The sequence below is a fragment of the Panthera onca genome, chromosome A3 (assembly GCF_046562875.1).
Source record: "Panthera onca isolate mPanOnc1 chromosome A3, mPanOnc1 haplotype 2, whole genome shotgun sequence".
Lineage (NCBI taxonomy): Eukaryota > Metazoa > Chordata > Mammalia > Carnivora > Felidae > Panthera > Panthera onca.
The window spans coordinates 67632481-67653010 of record NC_138341.1 but is presented as its reverse complement, the minus strand read 5'-3'; the positions used below and the strand labels follow the sequence as shown (position 1 = coordinate 67653010).

General features: G+C 38.0%; 1 protein-coding gene across 2 annotated transcripts in view; it reads left to right on the top strand.

The window, feature by feature from the left end:
- ACYP2 (acylphosphatase 2) overlaps positions 1-20530 on the top strand; it is a 278925-nt gene that overhangs the window by 28337 nt on the left and 230058 nt on the right. For both annotated transcript variants that reach the window (XM_078444475.2, XM_078444474.2), the window contains one exon: positions 4528-4625. In XM_078444475.2, the coding sequence (XP_078300601.1) occupies positions 4574-4625 (52 nt within the window). In that variant the 5' untranslated portion in view covers positions 4528-4573. The remainder of the gene's footprint in view (positions 1-4527; positions 4626-20530) is intronic.

The window sequence follows — 20530 nt, the reverse complement described above, 5'->3', positions numbered from 1 at the left end:
CTTTAGAGCAAGGGAAGTACTTGACATATGTTATGCAAACAATAGAGACCTCAGCTGAACCTGAGAGTCTTCCCACCTGTCATTTTGACAGATTTTTTCATCTATTTGTTTACCATGCCCAACTGTCCATCTTCATTTCACTTATAGACCCCGAAATCTTATAAGAAAGATTCTGTCTAGGTAATAGATGATTGAACCAGAGATGGACTCCTGACCTTCATGACCAATCCAAAGACTGGTCCAAGCTCGTTCTCTCCTGAGAACTTGAACCGAGACTTACAAGCCTGCAGTAAGATGGTGGTGGGCACTTCAACTGAAAGTTATTCAGAGTCAGGAGTGAGAGTCCTAATGGGCAAACTGAAGATGAGTAAGAAGGAAGCATGAGAAGATGGGAGAGCATGTAGCAGAGAGGCTGAGAGAGCAGTGTCTGGTTCCTTTCCATTTCCCCAGGGGGGCATTGTACCATACTTTTTGCATTTGTTTCTGTAAGATTCTCTTAGGCTCTTTTTGTTGTTGTTGTTGTTTATTTATTTATTTTTGAGAGAGAGCAAGCTAGAGGGCTTGCACGTTTGGGGGGAGGGCCAGAGAGAGAAGGAAGAGAGAGAATCACAAGGAAGCTCCTTGCTGTTGGCACAGAGCCTGCCCTGGCACTTGATCTCATGAACCATGCTCTCATGACCTGAGCAGAAATCAAGAGTCAGATGCTTAACCAACTGAGCCACCCAGATGCCACTCTTATGTTCTTTTTTTTATAGCCCTCACTTTCTTTTTAGCTGCTTGAATGAGAAATGTCTATTCTTGCAAACAGGTAAACAGACTAGCATCATAAATTTGTAAAAAAGTTATTATTATTTTTTTTAATTTGCCCCTTCTTTTTATTGGGTGGTTGTATTTCTCATTGAATTTTGAGAGTTCTTTGTAAATTCTGGATTCAAATCCTTTATCAGATACGTGATTTGCAGATATTCTCACCTAGTTTGTGGATTGTATTTTCATTTTCTTAAAGGTGTCTTTGAAAGATAAGTTTTGAATTTTGATGAAGCCAAATTAATCCATTTGTGTGTGTGTGTGTGTGTGTGTGTGTGTGTGTGTGTGTGTGTGTGTTTTAATGAATAGTGCATTTGGTGTTGTAAGCAAAGAAATCTTTGTTTAAACTGAAGTCACAAAGATTTGCTGCTAAGCTTTCTTGTAGAAGTTTTATAGTTTTATTACATTTTACATTTAGGTCCACGATTAATGTTTGGTTAATTTTTCAACATAGTGCAAGGTTCTTTTTTGGGGGGGATGGGGCACATGAATATCCAATTGTTTCAGTACCATTTATTGAGAAGATTCCACCCAATTGTCTCTGAGACTTTGTCAGAAAATCAGTTAACTATATATGTGTGACTCTAATCTATTTCACTGCATGTGATTATTATTATGGTTTGACTACTTTCTATTTTTCCAACCCATTGTTGTTCTTTGGTTCTTTCTTTCTTGCCTTCTTATAAGGCAAATAGAATAATTTTAGTATTTTGTAATTTATTTATCAGCTTTCTAGCTATATCTCTTTGTATTAAAAAAAAAGTTATTTTCCTTATGGCATGCTTTCTCTTCCTACTTCAATATTAGACCACAGGGGATATCTTGAATTTAGAACCATACCCTAATCCTCCACTATTCAAAGTGCTGTCTGAGGACCAATAGTCTGGGAATCACTGGCATTGTGTTAGAATCTTAGCCTACACCCCAGACCTACTGAATCAGAATCTGCATTTTAATGGGATCCCAGGTGATTTCATATGCATTTTACAACTTGAGAAGCTCAACTGTAATCTACTCTACACATTTAGTCAAATCAATCTTCCTAAAATACTGCTTTCATCATGTCCCTAGAATTTTAAATAGTTCTTCATTGCTCTCAGAACAAGTCAAATGCCCCAGCCTGACATTTAAGTAAATGTACATAGTACATTTAGTGAAATGGACCTAATCTACTGAATTTTTCCTGTATGGATTTCCTACTCCAGCTAAATTGGTCTACTCTATTATTCTTCATATATGCAAAGTATTCATAGTCTTTGCTCATGGCATATGCCTATCTGGAACTTTCATTCCCATCTCCCTACACATCCATCCTTCAAAAACCCATTCAGTTTTGGGACATCTGGGTGGCTCAGTTGGTTAAGTGTCTGACTCTTATTTCAACTCTGGTCATGACCTCATGGTTCTTGAGATGGAGCCCAGGTTGAGCTCTGTGCTAACAGCACAGAGCCTGTTTGGAATTCTCTCTCTCCTTCTTCCTCTCCCCTTCTGTCTCTCAAAAAATAAATAGATAAACATTAAAAAATATCCATTCAATTTCCACATCTGTTTGGAGGGTCCTGCTGCTGACCTTGGTTCCCTTGTTGTTTTAGCCTCTGAACCTCTTAACTGGCTATTCCAGTACCTTTTTAAAAATTTTATTTTAATTTTGTTTTTAATTTTATTTTAGTTTATAACCTCCTCAACCACTAATGCTTATTATAACACAGTGCATAAAGTAGGATTTTCATTCATTAGTTACATCCATAATTATTTTAAAAAATTGTTTTAATTCTATAAATTGTTAATTTATAGAGTTCTAATTTCTTTGATCAGGCAGGAGTTAAAGCCAAACAGAAAGAAACTGAAAGCAATGTGTTCATGTGCTTCTGTATTTGGAGGTGAATTTTCATCACATTCTGAGAGTGCAGTTACTTCAGGGACATTTTATCCCCCATAATTATATAAAAACATGTCATATATAAATGAATTTCATAAAAGTAAAGGTTCTAATGGATCTCTTAAAAATATGCCTAAGATAGGGGCACCTTGGTGGATCAGTCAGTCAGTTAAGCGTCCGACTTCAGCTCAGGTCATGATCTCACTGTGAGTTGGAGCCCTGTGTCGGGCTCTGTGCTGACAGCTCAACAGCTCGGAGCCTGGAGCCTGCTTCAGATTCTATGTCTCCCTCTCTCTCTGCCCCTCCCCTGCTCACACTTCTGTCTCTATCTCTCTAAAAAATAAATAAACATTTTTAAAAATTCAAAAAAGATATTATTGCAATTGATGTTATATATACACACGGTTTAGGAGTCAGTTGCTTTGTAATTCTTCTTATGAAAAATAGTATTCCTCCCTGTCCCCAGTATGCATTCTTAGTCCTTGAGTTTTAGCTGAGTGAGAAAGTGTAGATGCCTCGTGTACTACTATGTTAAGTCTACATGTGGGTTAGGTGATTGGTGATGAGCAAGAAGAGTACCAGTTATGAGTGGGCTCCCATCTGTAAGCCATTTTCACTCTCCCCTCCTTTAGATCCAAGCTGGTAAGGGGAAGGAGATTTGAGATGGGCCTGTGCTGGGACCTAACAACTGAAGAGTATGGCTCTTTCTCTTTTTTTGGTAGCTACATAAACATCTGCCTAGATGTAGACCAGTAGTTCTCAAACCTGTGTGTGCGTCAGTATCCCCTGGATGGTTGTCTCTGGGCCCCACTCCCAGAGTTTCTTATTCAGGAAGTCTGAGGTAAGAATTTGCATTTCTAACAGATTCCCAGATGATATTGATGCATTCAAAGATTACATCTGAGAACAACTAGTGTAGTGGGGAAACATCAAAATGGGAAAATAGTCCAGTAAGTATGAAATGTTAGTGCAGGCCACATTTCAGATCTCTTTTCCTCTGAAGATGTGAAAATTGTAATCATTAGTTCTAATAAATGTTTTTAAATGAACAAAGACTTTGCACTCTTTAAATAGAATTGTTTATGGTTCTTGCTCTTTATTTCAAGCATTTGCAAACATCAATCACTGTCTGAGAAAATATTTTTAGTTTTATTTTTTAAAATTTGTGAATGCCAGGTCACCTGGCTAATTCAGTAGGTTAAGCATCTGACTCTGGATTTTGGCTCAGGTCATGATTTCACGTTTGGTGAGATTGAGCTCTGCATCGGGCTCTGTGCTGACTGCAGATCCTGCTTGGGATTCTCTTTCTCTCTCCTTCTGCCCTTCTTCCCCACTCTTACACTCTTTCTCTAAAATTAAAAAAAAAAAAAAATTAAAATAAAAAAAATACTATTTGTGAATGACAAAGAAATATGTTTTGTTTTCATGTGGTGATGAAATTAATAAAAATGCTAGAAGTACTCTGTAGATTGCTTTCACCTTGTATTCTCTTTGATTGTTTTGAACAAACTAATATTTTACTCACTATTAATTGGTCACATTATCATTTTGACATTGATGTTTTTTTTTCTTTTAAAAATTTTGAGTTTATTCACTCAGAGAGAGAGAGAGAGAGAGGGCACAAACATAGGAGGGGCAGAGAGAGAGGGAGAGAGAATCTCACGCAGGCTCTGCATTGTCAGCGAAAAGCCTGATGTGGGGCTTGAACTTATGAACCATGAGATCATGACATGAGCCGAAGTCACTTAACCAACTGAGCCACCTAGGTGCCCCTTGATATTGAGTTTTTTGTGTGTATGCTGTGTTTTATATTTATGTGTTTTTCTCCCTTTTAAACAAAGATTATGTTGATACTGAGTAAGCTGACCTCCAATTACTTCCTGAAGAATGGAGTCTACCAAAATCCAGAGTCAGATGCTTAATGGACTGAGCCATCCAGGTGCCCCTTATGACACCTAATAATGTTTCCTAATAACATTTTCTGTAGCTAACTTTATTGTAAGAATACAATGTATAACACATGTAATACAAAATATGTCTTAATTAACTATGTTATCAGTTAAGTTTCTGGTCAATAATAGGCTATTAGTAGTTAAGTTTTGGGGGAGTCAGAAATTATATACAGATTTTTGACTGCCCAGGGATGGGCACCCATAAGCCCCATGTTGTTCAAGGATCAACTGCATTTATGTCAGTTATCTATTATTACCTAAAACTCGGGTCTGTAAACAGGGGCCTTCAGGCCAAATGTGTTCCAAAAACTGGTTTTGTAACTAAAATTTTATTGGAATGCAGGTAAGCTCATTCATTTAAGTACTGTCTAAGGCTACTTTCATACTACAGTACAAGAGCTGATTCGTTGTGACAGAATCCATGCGACCAACAGAGCCTGAAATGTTTACTGTTTGAAACTTTACAGAGAATATTTGTCCACCTCTGGCCTAAAATAAGAGCTCTTATTTGTTTCTAATTTTACAGACATGAAACTCTTTTTTGAATAGCATTTATTTTGGCAATTTTTACTTCGTTAAGGTAGACATGATTTTTTAAAAATACCAACTATCGTGTGAGTTCAAGAATGGCAAATAAGTTGAATGATCACATGTTCACATGTCATTTTGTCCTAAATAAAATGTGGGTGTATTTAAAATAACCATACTGATTTTATTAGGAGATTCACAAATAGGCTCTGAAACACCAGAGTGGGAGTCTGAAAAATGTTTGAGCAACAGTACCATTGTTGAAATACACATACAGGCTCCCAAGGGATCATTCTTTTAAATCAAAAATTGGTTAGCTTATCTTTATTGCCTACTCTACCTTCTTTTAAGGTTGATTCTGAATAAAAATGTCTATATGATTCTAAAACAGCTGGAAAAATAAATTAAACATGACCTGGAGTCATGGAGTACAAAAGAAGTTGTTTGATAGAACTTTGTTTTTAACATCTGAGTTCTGCTGGTGTTAAACATATAATCCTAAATTTAGTTGAACTATCTGAGAAACTTTTAATAAATATTTCATAGTTTAAAAAACATGTTATATTTCACAGACTGTTCTGTGAAGATAGTCACATTTAAGTGCTCAGGCAACATAAATACTTTGGCTAACCTCCAGCCACTGAGCAAAATAAAAAAAAAAAAAAACTTGACCAATAGAGAAATTCATATCAACTTACCAGTGCTATTACTGATCTTGCTTTCCCCCACAACTTTCTATTCTGCTAATTTCAAATGTATAGTATAGGAAAGTCATAAAAATAATATGACTCATTCATCTCTTCATCTTGATTCACCAATTTTTAGCATTTTACCATTTACAAGTTTTACTGCTTTCTCTCCTCCCTCCCTCACTTCCTTCATCTTGTTTCACCAGTTCTCTCTCTTTTTTTAAAGTTTATTTATTTGAGAGAGAGAGCAGAGACAGAGATAGAGACAGAGACAGAGAAAATCCCAAGCAGGCCCCACTCCACCAGCACAGAGCCCAATGCAGAGCTTGATCTCACAACCCTGAGATCATGACCTGAACCAAAATCAAGAGTCGGAGGCTCAGCCAACTGAGCCACCCAGGTGTTCCCTTGATTTACCAGTTCCCTTGATCTTCATCTTGATTCACCAATTTTTAAAATTTTTGCCACACTTGCTGTTCCCTCTCCTCCCTCCCTCTCTACCCTCCTTCCTTCCTTCTTTCCTTCCTTCCTACTTTCCTTCCTTCCTTCCTTGCTTCCTTCCTTCCTTCCTTCCTTCCTTCCTTCCTTCTAAAATTATTCCTTCCTTTTTTCTTTTGCTGAGTCATGTGAGAATAAGTTGTGGACATCATGACACTTTACCCCTAAATATTTTAGCACGCCTAACCTAAGAACGTTATTTCAGGATTTTCAGGATTTTCCAAGTGACAATGCTTTTTTACTTTTGTTATCTTTGTGATTGATGATACCATTTTACATTGTATGTATGTATGTGTGAGAGTACATATTTTATTATCCTTGGGTAATTACCTAGGAGTGGAATTGCTGGATCTGTGGAAAGGGTGTTTAACTTGTGAGAAATTGCTCATTTGTTTTTAGAGCAACTGTATCATTCCCATAATCAATGTTTGAGAATTTCGGTTGCTCTATATCCACACAAACACTTGACTTTCCCAGTCTTTTACATTTTAACCATTCTGATGTATTTGTAGTGGTATTACATTATGGCTTCATTTGCGTCTGCCTTATGATTGAAGATGTTTATAATATTTTCATGGACTTGTTGCATTTATACACTTTTTTTTTCTGGATGCTGTGTCTATTTTTAAGTGTTTTGCCCATAGGGGTGGCGTGGGTGGCTCAAGCAGTTAAACATCTGACTTTGGCTCAGGTCATGATCTCACAGTTCATGGGTTTGAGCCCCACATTTGAGCCTGCTTTAGAGACTGTCTCCGTCTCTCTCTCTGCCCCTCCCCTGCTTGCACTCTGTCTCTCTCTCTCTCAAAAAATAATAAACATTTGAGAAAAAATTTAAAAAATGGTTAGCCCATAAAAATGCAAACCTTTTTGTTTTAGAATAATTTTTGATTTACAGAAAAATTGCAAAGATTTTGTTCCCTTATGCCCTTGCACCTAGTTTCTCCTATTATTAATATCTTATATTAGCCTGGTACATTTATTATAATTGATGAAATATTACTACATTATTATTAACAAAAGTCCATATTTTATTAAAATTTCCTTAGGTTTTGCCTTTTTGTGTTTCAGAATCTCATCTAGGATATCAGATTACATTTAGTTATTATATATTTTTATTTTTATTTATTTATTTTTAATGTTTATTTATTTTTGAGAGACAGCATGAACAGGGAATGGGCAGAGAGACAGGGAGACACAGAATTTGAAGCAGGCTCCAGGCTCCAAGCTGTCAGCACAGAGCCTGATGCAGGGCTTGAACTCACAAACTGTGAGATCATGACCTGAGCCAAAGTCGGATGTCTAACCAAATGAGCCACCCAGATGCCCCTATAATTACATCTCTTTAATAGCTCCTCATGGTTATGACAGCTTCTCAGACTTTTTTTGTTTTTGATGACCTTGACAGTTTTGAGGAGTACACATCAGGTATTTTGTAAAATGCCCCTTAATTGGGATTTGTCTGATGTTTTTCTTTTGTTTAGACTGGGATTATGGGTTTCAGGGAGGAAAACCACATAGGTAAAGTGCCATTTCATCATATCCCATCAAGAGTACATACTATTAACATGACTTATCACTGTTGATGTTGACCTTAATAACCTGGCTGGTGGAATGTTTGTCAGGTTTATTACATTTTATTTTTTTCAAAATGCATTTTGTATTTTTGACATTTATACATCTTTCTAAAGTAATGTGTTTCTAAAACATTATAGCTTATTGTAATACTCCTAACTTCATTGTGTCCTTCAGTAGAAATATAAAACAGTTTAACCAAGTTAAATTTTGATGCTCTCCAACTTCCTTTTTCTTTAATAAGCCATTATGAATGCCAATTCTGTGCCAACCTTGTGTGCCATAACAGTGACCACAAGTAGTCTATGTTCTCAAAAAAACTCATTGTTCAGGGAGTGCCTGGAGAGGTAAAGAGAAAATTGCAATGTAGTGTGATGTATGCTATAATAGAGGAAATTTCAGGATGCTCTGGAGGGATGCCACATCTTATTGGTGTGTCAGGGGAGGCTTTCTAGAGGAATCAGTTCTAAGCAGAGGCATGAATGAAAAGGAACTAGCCAGGTAAAGCTGGAGAGAGGATAAAGAAGAGTTCCAGGCCAAGAAAGTGACTTCTTGCTCAAAGACCAATAAGTGAGAAACCATTGTATGAATTGGATAGTCAGGTAGTTTATGAGGATTCAAGCCCAAGGCAAGCTGATTAGTGAGAATGTTGGCTGGAGAGATGGAGGGAGTCCAGAGCACAAAAACATTACAGGTCACATTAAAGAGTTTGGACCAGTGCTTGTCTGTAGGGAGTGGGGATGGGGAAGGTCAGTGCTGTCTCCACCGTTTCAAAATTTGTAGTTTTTTGCTTCTAATGTAATCATGGCCAAGCATTTTTTAAAAGTGACCTAATGTTGTTTAGGTTATTTTTATTTCTCCTTTATATTAAAGTTTGAGTGTTAAAATTATTTTTAAAATTGTGTATGTAGATCCTTTATTTTCTCTAGGGATTAGCTTTCAGAATAATGAGGGGATGATGATGAAAATTATTTGTTATATAAAATTTTGCTAAATAAAGTTGACAACTACTGCTGTAGACTATGCTGAAGTCAATGAAGAGTGTCTGTAAGCATTTAAGCAGGGGGTAACATGATCAGATCTGCATTTTGGGAAGATCCTTCTGGCTGTAATGTGGAGAACAGATTGGAAGGAGCCATCTGGGAATCTGGAGACCAGCTGGATGGCTACTGTAGGAACTCAGGTGAGAAATGATGGTGGCCTTCATGAAGTAAGATATTGGTCATGGCGATATAAAGAACATAAGGATTTTTCCCTTCTGGATTCTGTAAAGAGTTGGCTTTATTTTCCAGTATATTTGCTTTCCAGACCAAAAGAATGTTTTAAATTTCAAGCATCCTGAAAACTAATGGGGAAATATTTTACAGCAGAGACATTCCCCATATTTCTCAAGTTATATCAATAGTGAAATGTTTAAGATCCCAGACCTTGGAGAAACTGCTTGCTTTCTCTAGGCCACAATTTCTTCATCAGCACAATAGGGGTATTAATTTTGCCTACCGTGCTGTAATTCAATAAGCATAGATATTGTCTTCACCCACTCATTACACCAACCCTGACTCTAGCCAAAAATAATTTCAAGATCAAATTGCACAGTTATCTTTCAAGTAGTGGTATTGAATTTTTACTCGGCTACATGGTCACAATTTGCTCCATTTGGGATAAATTTTAGACAATTCTAGGATTGGAATGGCTGACCACGATCAGTGAGCATAGAAAAGAGTGAAACTTATCTGTGGGCACCAGGCTTTAACCTGATGGCAGATGTCTTTGTAATTTGTTTTTGTCCTTTGAGGCCATGGAAAAGGACTTCCAAGGATTTGTGAATGAGGAAATAAGAATGTCCTCTGAAAATAAACTGTAGGATCATAGCAGAAAAATGTATAATTACATGAAAGAAACAGACTGATTTGAGCCAGCAAAATACCAATAACCTGACTGATAATATATTATAGATCTAAAGATATCAGTCAAAAAGGTATTGATTGGCCTTTAATTCTTAGATAAAGAAACATATAAGCAAAACCGGCAGTACTCATCCAAGTGCAAAGTAAAGGAAAAGTTTTAGCTTGAATGTGTTTGGTTCTGATGGAGATGGATGCAGGGGTGACAGCCAATGGATTACTGAGGATTTTGATTCTGTTTGTAATATAATTTCAGCTGAGATTGATGCTGTAACAGTTATTATAAGTAGTTCTTATTATTTCTTCTCTTCTTTTTCCCTGGGAATAGGACCCTTTACTTTTCACTGGGCACAAATTCACCCAGAATAAGGACTATACTTCCTAGCTTCCTTTAAAACTAGGTGTGGCCATATTGCCAAGTACTTGTCTATGAGATACAAGCTGAATGGTGTGTACAATTTTCAATAACTTTGTTTTTTATATAGAAAAGGCATGCTTTCCTCTATTTTCTCTTTCTTCCTTTTGGTTAGAAGGTGTATGTGATGGCTGGAGATTAAGCAGCTATCTTGAACCATGATGTTGAAACCATGTGTTGAGGATGGCAGAACAAGATAGAGGAAGCCTGGGTATCTGGTAATGGTGGATTTGCTATATAAGTCTTGGATTGTTGAATCTGGACTTATGAGAGATCATAACTTGCTCAAGTATACCTTGTTCAAGCTACTGATATTTAGGGAGTTCTACTCCTTATAGCTGAACCTAATTCTAACTAATACAGATGCCTCAGACTCAGTATTAATTTCCTTTTGGTGCTACGATGAATTATCACTCTTCCCAATGTCTTTGAATAGTGCAAATTTGTTCTCTTGCAGTTCTGGAGGTCAGGAATCCACAATGAGTCTTACTGGGCTGGAATCGAAGTGTCAGCAATGCTGTATTTTTCCTAGAGGCTTCAGAGGGAAATGCATTTCCTTGCCCTTCCAGAGGTCCTTCTTCACTGATTTCTAGATCATTCACTTAAAAGGACTTAATCAAAGAGGGATCCCTGGCTGGCTCAGTCAGAGTGTATGACTCTTGATCTTGAGGTTGTATGTTTGAGCCTCATGTTGGGGGTAGCGATTACTCAAAAATAAAATCTTTTTCTTTTAAAAAGGACTTTATCAAAGGTATGTGATGTAATCTTGTCTCTTGGGAGATAATTTAATAGACACTAAGGTTGTTTTATTTTTAAAATAATTACTAATAATACTCTGACATTGTAATAATAAATACAGCCTAATTTTAGTTAATTAATGAAATAAGTGAATAAAACATGGTAAAATTGAAATCAGGGTGCTTTTTAAACAAATGATCCTAATGTAACACTTAAGCAAAATGGTTACCTGTGATCATTATCAGCAGATAAGATGATAGACATATTAATTACTGTAAGAAACCTGAAGATTCTTTCAAGAATATTAAGGTGATTTAGAGTTAAGCAGATTCTTTTCATCAAGTACATTAAGCAGATTGGGGCAAACATTTCCCCAGGGTGTAATAATCTCCAAAACTTTCTCTGCCACACAATGAAATGACCACAACTTAATATTTAGTGTTTCCAGTGCCTTCCCTTACATAAGACAAATTAAAGCATAAAGTAGGAAAAACAAGCTAGATTTATTGAGACAACCCTGGATCATTACTTCCTGGAAGGTGGGAGGTCAGATTTATTCTTACTTCTGAACCACCTGGTTCAAATATTTATTCTATGTCCACAGATTGGAACGCCCTTCTTGTTGACCTAGTAAACACCTCTTTATTCTCCAAGATTCATATTAAATATCACTTTCTCTGTGAAGGCTTCCTTGACCCTAAGGGTATATTGACCCTTCCCACCTTCTGTGCTACCATTGCACACTTTGTAGTTTTTGTAGATGTCCTTTCTGTTATATGCAAGCTTCTTGAGGGCAGGGATATAAATATATATGAAAATTTAGTTTACTTAATATTGCACTTACTTTAATACTATACTGGGCACTATTCCAAACATTCCATAAATATTCAGTCATTTCATTCCCATAACTGTCCCATGAGGTATATTATTACCCCCATTTTATAAATGAGGAACCTGAAGTATAACATTAAGTAATTTAACTTTATTCATCTCTATTTCACTACTACCTAAAGCTGATGTTTTGCATAGGTTAGGCATTCATTCATTCAATAAATAGTTATCCAATACTCCATATATCTCAGGTACTCTTCTAGGTGCTAGGATACAGCAGTGAATGAAAGTGACATAAACCCTTCCCTTGTGGAACTCATAATCTGGTTGGTAGATATAAGAAAAAAAAAAGTGGGGAGGGTAAGTAAAATAAATCTATGTTTTGGTAGATGGCAATAAATTTTACAGGAAAAAAATAAAACAGGGAGGTACTTAGGGGTTGCAATTTTATTTTGTTTTATTTTTAGCTTATAAACAATGGAGATTTATTTCTCACAGTTCTGGAGGCTGGAAGTCTAAGATGAGGAGTCTGAAGATTCAGTGGGGAGAGTGGTGGTGGTGGGATGGTGAGGGCCTACTTCCTGGTTCATAGCTGGGGCCTCACATGGTGGAAGGGCTGGGGGTCATGATTTGTGTATATATATATATATATATATATATATATATATATATATATATAGTTTTATTATAAGGAATTGGCTCACATGATTATGGGGCAGAGAAGTTCCAAGATCTGCAGTTGGAAAGCTGGAGATGTAGCAGACCAGTAGTATAGTTCCAGCCTGAGTCTGAAAGCCTGAGAACCAGGAGAGCTGATGATGCAAGTTCCAGTCCAAGGGCAGAAGACAAGTTCCACAGTCAGGCAGGCAAAGTTCCTTGTTACTCCAGCCTTTTTGTTCTATTCAGGTCTTTAATTAATAGGATGAGGCCCCTCCATATTTGGTAGGCCAGTCTGCTTAGTCAATCTACTGATTCAGATGTTCATCTCATTCAGAACCATCCTCACAGATACAACCGGAATAACATGTGACCAAACGCCTGGGCATCCTGGGGTCTAGTCAAGTTGATACATAAATGGACAATCACAGAGGGTAAACAGGGAAGGGCTCACTGAGAAGGTAACATCTGAGGAAGGGAGATGAACGAGTCATGTCTGAAGGAAGAACATCCCAGGAACAGTGAATACAAAGGTCTGGGGGTCCCTGGAAAGGCCAAGGAACAGCAAAAGATGGGGAGAATGCTGCCTGCAATGCAGCAAGGAAGGAAAAAGCAAGGGATGAAGTTGGAGAGGGAATGAACAGGAAACAAAGCATGTAGGACTTTAAAGGAGTTTTAGGAATTAAGCTTTTACTAAAAGCATCATTGGAGTGTTTTTGAGCAGAGGAGTGACCTTCTTTGATTTGTGTTTTATCAGTATCACTCTGGCTTCTGCGCTGAGTAGGTTCTGAATAGTGTCAAAGATGGAAGCTGGAGACAGTTGGGAAGCTCCTGCAACTAATTTAGGTGAGTGATAGCAGTGGTAGTAGTAGAAATAGTGAGAAGTGGCCACATTCTGGACACATGTTGAAGGTTAAGCTGACAGATCAGATCTGGAGTGTGACAGAAAGAGAGGCATCAAGGATCAAAACCTCAAGGTTTTGGCTTGAGAAACTGGGGAAGAGTAGAAGAGAAACCGTTTGGTGGTAGGGTGGCAGGAAGATATCATGAGTTCAGTTTTGGACTTGTTAAATTTGAGATGTCTATTAATCATCCCAGTGGAGATATTAAAGAGGCAGCTGGATATGTGAGCCTGGAGTTCAGGGAATGCAGGCTGGACACAGCTACAATAAATGGTATTTAAAGCCATGAGACTGGATGAGACCAAATAAGTGAGTGAAGATAGAAAGGGGAAGAGGTCCAAGGACTGGATCTTGGAATACTTCAAGTTTTGGATATCAAAAAGATGAAGAGAATCTAACAAAGAAGACTGGAAAGAACTGCCAGGGAGATAAGAGGAAAACTAGGTTAAGTCAGCTTCCAAAGCCAGGTGGAAAAGTGACTCAAGAATGAGAGGGTGATCATATTCTGCTCATTGATCAATTAAGGTGAAGATGGAGACTTGGCCATTGGATATTGCCACAGGGAAGTCAAGGTGACCTTGATAAGGGCAGTTTAATTGAAGCAGATTGGATAAATATCTGATTGGATTAGGTTTAAGAGAAAATGGGAAGATATTAGAGATGGTGAATATAGACAACCTGTAGGAAGAAAGAAATGAGAGTAGTAGCTGGAGGAAGAAGTTGGGGTTAAGAGAAGGTTTTTCAAAGGTGGGAGAAATAATGTCTGTAAGTTGATGGAAAAGATCCAGTAAAAAGAAAGAATTGAGAAGATAATTACTAGAGTGATCTCCTTGAGTAGGTGAGAGTAAGTGGTATCTAGTGTACAAGGAGAGAAAGTGGCCTTTTCTAGGGGCACAAAGTGCTTACTTCCATAGGAAAGAAACCCAGGATGTGGCACTGATGCGGGTAGTGGGTGTTTGTGGGGGCTCTCTTCTGATTCATTCTATTTTCTTAGTGAAATCAAAAGCAAGGCCATCGACAGGGAATGAAAATGGGCGGTGAGTGGGTATGTGAGGTTTGCAGAACAGAGAAGGTATAAAATATATCCTGGGTGAGTGGGAGACTAAAAGGACTAGGGAAACAGTTTGATTGCTGGCAGCATTAAGGGTCTATTTGAGATTTATGATCATAATTCAAGTGGGATCTCTCAGCATAGTTTGGTTCTTTGCCAGCCACATTTAGCATGCACAGAAGGCACTATGGGAAACAGTACCTTTAATAAGGGTCATTATTTTTTGTTTTTGTTTTTGAGAGAGAGAAAGAGAGAGAGAGCATGTGAGCAGGGGAGAGGGGCTGAGGAGCAGAGGAAGAGAGAGAATCTTAAGCAGGCTCCATGCTAAGTGCAGAGCCTGACTCAGGGCTTGATCCCATGACCCTGGGATCATGACCTGAGCCAAAGTCAAGAGTCAGACGCTCAAATGATTGAGCCATGCGGGAGCCCCAAGGGTCATTGTTTAATCAAGTGAGTATCTCGAAGTGTCATAGGGGTCAAGGGAGCTGAGGGCACATGTAATGTAATATAAATGAATTTAATCTGAGTAAAAAAAGAATGCATGCATGTGTGAATGAATTGTTCCCCATTTTTAGAAATAATTTCTTTCTTGCTTTTATTTTTTTTAAGTTTATTTGTTTTGAGAGAGAGAGAGAAAGAGAGCACTTGCAAGCAGGGGAGGAGCAGAGAGAGAGGGAGAAAGAGAATCAGAAGAAGCCTGAAGTGGGGCTCCATCTCACCAGCCTTGAGATCATGACCTGAGCCAAAATTAGTCAGATGCGTAACTGACTGAGCCACCCAGGTGCCTGTCCCCATTTGGAATGTTTTTTCTCTTCTATCCATCGATTTATCATATGTGATTTTTTAAAAAAAATTTTTAAACATTTATTCATTTTGAGAGACAGAGAGAGACAAAGCATGAGCAGGGGAGGGGCAGAGAGAGAGGGAGACACAGAATCTAAAGCAGGCTCCAGGCTCTGAGCTGTCAGCACAGAGCCTGACGTGGGGCTCCAACTCACGGATGTGAGATCATGACCTGAGCTGAAGTTGGACGTTCAACCGAGTGAGCCATGCAAGCGCCCCTTTTTTTTTCTTTTAAGTTCATTTATTTATTTTGAGAGAGGGTGCACACATTCAAGTGGGAGAGACGGGGAGAGAGAGAGTCCCAAGCAGGCTCCTACTGTCAATGCACAGTCCGGTACAGGGCTCGAACTCGTGGCCCGAAAGATCATGACCTGAGCTGAAATCAAGAGTCAGATGCTCAACCGACTGAGTCACCCAGGCGCCCCTAACACACTTGATTCTTAATGGCCCATGTAAGAACTGTACAGTCCAGAAACCAGGCATGGGTTAAGTTAGTAAACATGTTGGATGAGAATAATTGAAGAGGGGCAGATATTATGTCATAGGTCATGGTGAAGAGGGATTTTGTTACTTAAGTTTTCCCTTAGATTGTTTAGAATTCATCTTCTATTCAAATATTAGTTTATTCTGGCAGCAAAACACTGTCCTCTGGTAAATGCTAGAGAGTGACTCACAGAAGTTTCCACAAACATACGTTGTTTTTTTTGTTTTGTTTTGTTTTGTTTTTCCTTTTTCTTTTTGGCCAGAACTCAGCATCTTTATAAGTGCCTGAAAAATGTTTGGAATCCTCATTAGGAGTGTATATCAAGAGGCATGATGGTGAGGGGACTCTTATTTCCTTTGGGTCCCTGTTTGCCTCCAATTTTGTAGCCAGCAGGCAGAAACGAGGCAAATATTAGTACCTGTCTGTGGCTAGGGAAAAAGTGTTTATAATGCTTCCTTTAATCTGAGCTCAGGGTCAGAGAGAACCAAGGTACAAGTCCAACCAGCCTTTCTTAGCAACCTACCACATTGACAAACTCATCATTGTCCTCTCCCTAGATTTTAAATATGGCACAAAATAAATGTTCTTTCTCCTTCACTTTATATATGTAGTATGGCCCCTCCCTGACCAAAGCCTTGTTATTCTTTTTTTTTTTGATATCAATTTCTTTATTATAAACAATTATTCAAAAGATATATGTATTATACCAATTATTTAAACATTTCTCTTTGTTGTTGTTGCTTGAACATTTCCTTTTTTTTTTTTTAATATGAAATTTATTGTCAAATTGGTTTCCATACAACACCCAGTGCTCATCCCAACATGGTCAGAGACCTTGGTGACTATGGAGTGTGTATGTGCACTATATTAAAACTAGTGGCCTAAAAATAGTTGTGTACAAGTCGAAGATGCAACGTTGGTCGAAATTTAGGCTTGCCAGCCCTAGAACTCTTAGCCTGGGAGAATGGCAAGCATATCTTTCCCTGTTAGCTGGAAATCCTAACCAAGGGAGAATCCAAAGGAACCCAATACACAGGCACTTCTAGTCACAACAGTGGTTCTCTACAGGGACAGTCCCATCATTTAGGAGGTGTTCTGGGAATCATGGGTACATTTGTGATTGAATGTGAAGGCATGCTAACTGGTATTTGGTGGCTAGGAGCCAGGATTGACAGATGTGTGGGACAGTTCCATAGAACAAAGAGATTATCCTGCCTGTCTTTCACATGTCCTTCAGGGCAATGATGTGGGTGAAAAACCTATTTATAGTTATTTGAACATAGACCCTAACTCTAATTTTATTTCTTCTTTATGTCGCACATAGAACATTTATGTTAATTTTAAGAAGGTTTTTCTGTGTGATGGTAGGTTGTATCACAGATGAATTTCATTTCAGGACAGTGAAGGAGGTGTTTCGCTATAAAAAGGGATAGGGGTCTTTTACGATTGACAACTACCGTTCTATTTTTTTGAGTTTATTTATTTACTTTGAGAGAAAGGGAGAGGGAGGAGCAGGGTGAGAGGGAGAGAGAGAGAAACACGAGATCATGACCTGAGCTGAAGTCAGATGCTTAACTGACTGAGCCATTGAGGCACCCTAACAACTACTGTTCTAGATATTTGATTGTGCCTTATCTTTTCCATGGCAAATTCACAAATTATCTACAATCTCATCCAATCTTAGGCATAAGCGGTAGGGAGGCATCAATCTCAGGAGCCCACATTTAAATCTTAAAGTATGAAGAATCTCAGTTGGGGGCTGCTTCCATCTGCCTTACCCCATATTAGAAAGAAATTAAAGATAGGAACAGCCAAGATTTCTTGTGGAAAAGGAAATCATAGTGAAGTTATGTGAGGATGGGAGAGTCTGGGGTTAGACATCAAATTAGGTGGATATGTTTGCCAGGGGCGGAGATCATGCTTTCTCTGTCTTCTAGCCTTCCACCTCCAAACTCTACCCATCCTAGATAAACACACACAACCCACTGCTGTTCCTGAAAATGTAAAGTGCATGTCCCTGTTCCTCCATACACACTGCAAACAGACTTCCTTTGTTCTCAGGATGTGTGCTGGACAGTAGAAGGTTTACACGAAAACATGCCATCCACCAAGCTCCAGACATTCCATTTGAATGAAGGTGCCAAGTGAAAGGTTTGGAAAGATCTTCAAAAGAAGATCCAGAGAGGTAAAGTGTTCATTAATCAGGACCCTACAATTATAAGGATCTGAGGCCTTTTCCCATCATTAGGTTGAAGCAGCTGCAAATAATCACAGTGGGAAAAAGCAGTGCATGACACCATGATGTTATATGCTTAAAATTGCAGTGGGAAATGGCAAAGTGACTTTTTTAAAGACAGAAACAGACTAAAAGGGAGGTTTTAGAGACCAACCAAAGAGAAGGCTTGATCTTCAAAACTTAGAAAATTATGGGATATTTTCTGCTGTTGAGCATAATGTGAGATCTCAGCAAGTAAAAGAATTGACTGAGAAATACGTGTTGTTTTTCTCCAGACTGGATATGTGTCTCTCATGAATCTCTGCAAGATCCCTTACAGTGGACTTGTGGTTTGGAACAAATAGGTAGTGAATTAGGCTGAGGTATGGAGACAAAGGACATGATGGAGGAAAGTGATATGGTTAAGAGGAGGGCAAGCTTCATGGGTATGTAACCTGTGTTTACAACGGCTCCACACTTGGTTTGATGCCCTGCTGTCACCATTTTGAAATTATTAACAATTTTTGAACAGGGACCCCACATTTTCATTTTATACTGGGCCCTTCAAATTATGTAACCAGTTCTGGTGAAGAGAGAGAACCTCTAAATCTCTCTCAGAGGATTTGGTTCAAATCCAAGCTCCACCAGTAGCTAGCTTTATGATCTTGGGCTACTTATTCAACCTCTTAATCTGTAAAATAGGAGCCATAATGGTACCATCTCCTAAATAGGTAGAAGATGAACAGAAGACTAAAGAAAGACTAAAAGAAACAATATGTTGTGAAGACAAAAAAAAAAAAAGCAATATGACAGTATTCAGTCGATATTATTAGTGTTATTATTAATGACAAAGATCTGGAGGACATTGCAAAGGCACCAAGGCACCAAGCAGTGCTGGGGTAGAATTGTTTTCTAAACTCATTCTTTCTAACACATTGTGTTCTGGTTGTGTGTGTATTGATGTCACCATCCCTGTGGCAAGACAGGCCAAGATAATTTTCTTAATTGCAGGCTTCACTGACACATTTTGTGCCAGAACCAAAGGAGAGTAGGTGTTATTTCAGATCTGTGAATCATCACACACACTCCTTCATCACATATTTCTTATAGATTTAAAGAGTTTAACTCTAACCAAGATAATGGAGACATTATTTTAGAATGTAGAAATATGCCCATATAAAGGCAACTTGCTATTGAAAATACTTCCTTCGCTGTGTGGGCCTGCCAAGTCATTTTATTTGCCATACAGTTATTTAATGCAATGTTCTCAACCAAAGGAGGTGAAAGTCAAAAAAAAATCACCAGACCCATTTTGCTAGGACTACAAATTAATTATTACCTTGTCATGAGTAAATTGATTGTATTGTATTAGAATATAGTTTGGGCTTAGTGAGGAATGAAATGTGGAAGTAAGGCCAAGTGGAAGCATTTTCTTCCATTTGACTGAATACCCCCTATTAATTCCTTGCTTATTACTATAATTAAAAGTAGTCTTTGGCAGTATGTGCCCTTTTAAAATTATTTCTGAAGTTTAGAACAAATTTTTTAAATGTGAAATGGATTTTTTAAAAAAAGGTTTTAATGTATTAAATATGTCACGAGTATTCCAGTTAGTGGAAATACCTCGGCTACCATATTGTGATAAGGAACTTTCCTCCAAAGAGTTGAGTCATAATTCTGAAAGAAAACTCTCCAGTTGCTAGGAAGACAAAATTGCCCATGTGATATGGGAAGTGAATTCTTTCTCCCAACCAAGGCTAGTTCCATGGTTACATGTGAAGGTAAAATTGCTCTCCCATCACTTTCTAAACATTTTAACTTTGGGCTTTACTCCATCATTCAACATAATCTGATAAATGCAGCATTATGGATTTGGAGATGACTCTCCCTAATTTTGTATACTACTTAAAAAAATGTTTTTATTATAGTAGAACTATATAACATAAAATTTACCATCACAGCCATTTTTAAAAAATATTTATTTAAGTAATCTCCACAGCCAATATGGGGTTCAAACTCACAACCCTGAGATCAAGAGTCGCATAATCTACCAAATGAGCCAGCCAGGGCCCCCCAGTCACAACCACTTTTAAGTGTATAGTTTCAGTGGCGTTAAGTACATTCACATGTATTGTGTTTATTTAGGGGACTTCAGTGCCTAAATCTGCCAAATCGTTGCCACTTGTAAATTGACACTTAGAAAAGGAAGTGACAGACTTGAAATTGACAGTTGAGTGCACCTTTGCAATTTATGAGAGAGCACCCCACACCAGGCAAGGGTGGGTGCAACTCAGGGCTCAAGAAACAAGAGGGAACCAGGACAGAGGTTTTTGGAGATTACAGATGGGTTGACCTCTGTCCTGAGGTAGGTTAGAAATAGTGAATTTAGTGCTGTCCTTGGTCCTTTGTAAATCTTCCCAACAAATTACAAGATTGCCTTGCCTCCTCAGATATTTGCCTTTATAAATTTTTCCCCCCTAACTTTATTTATTTATTTTGAGAGAGAGAAAGAACATTCACATTCGAGAAAGGGAGGGGTGGAGAGAGAGGGAGAGAGAATCCCAA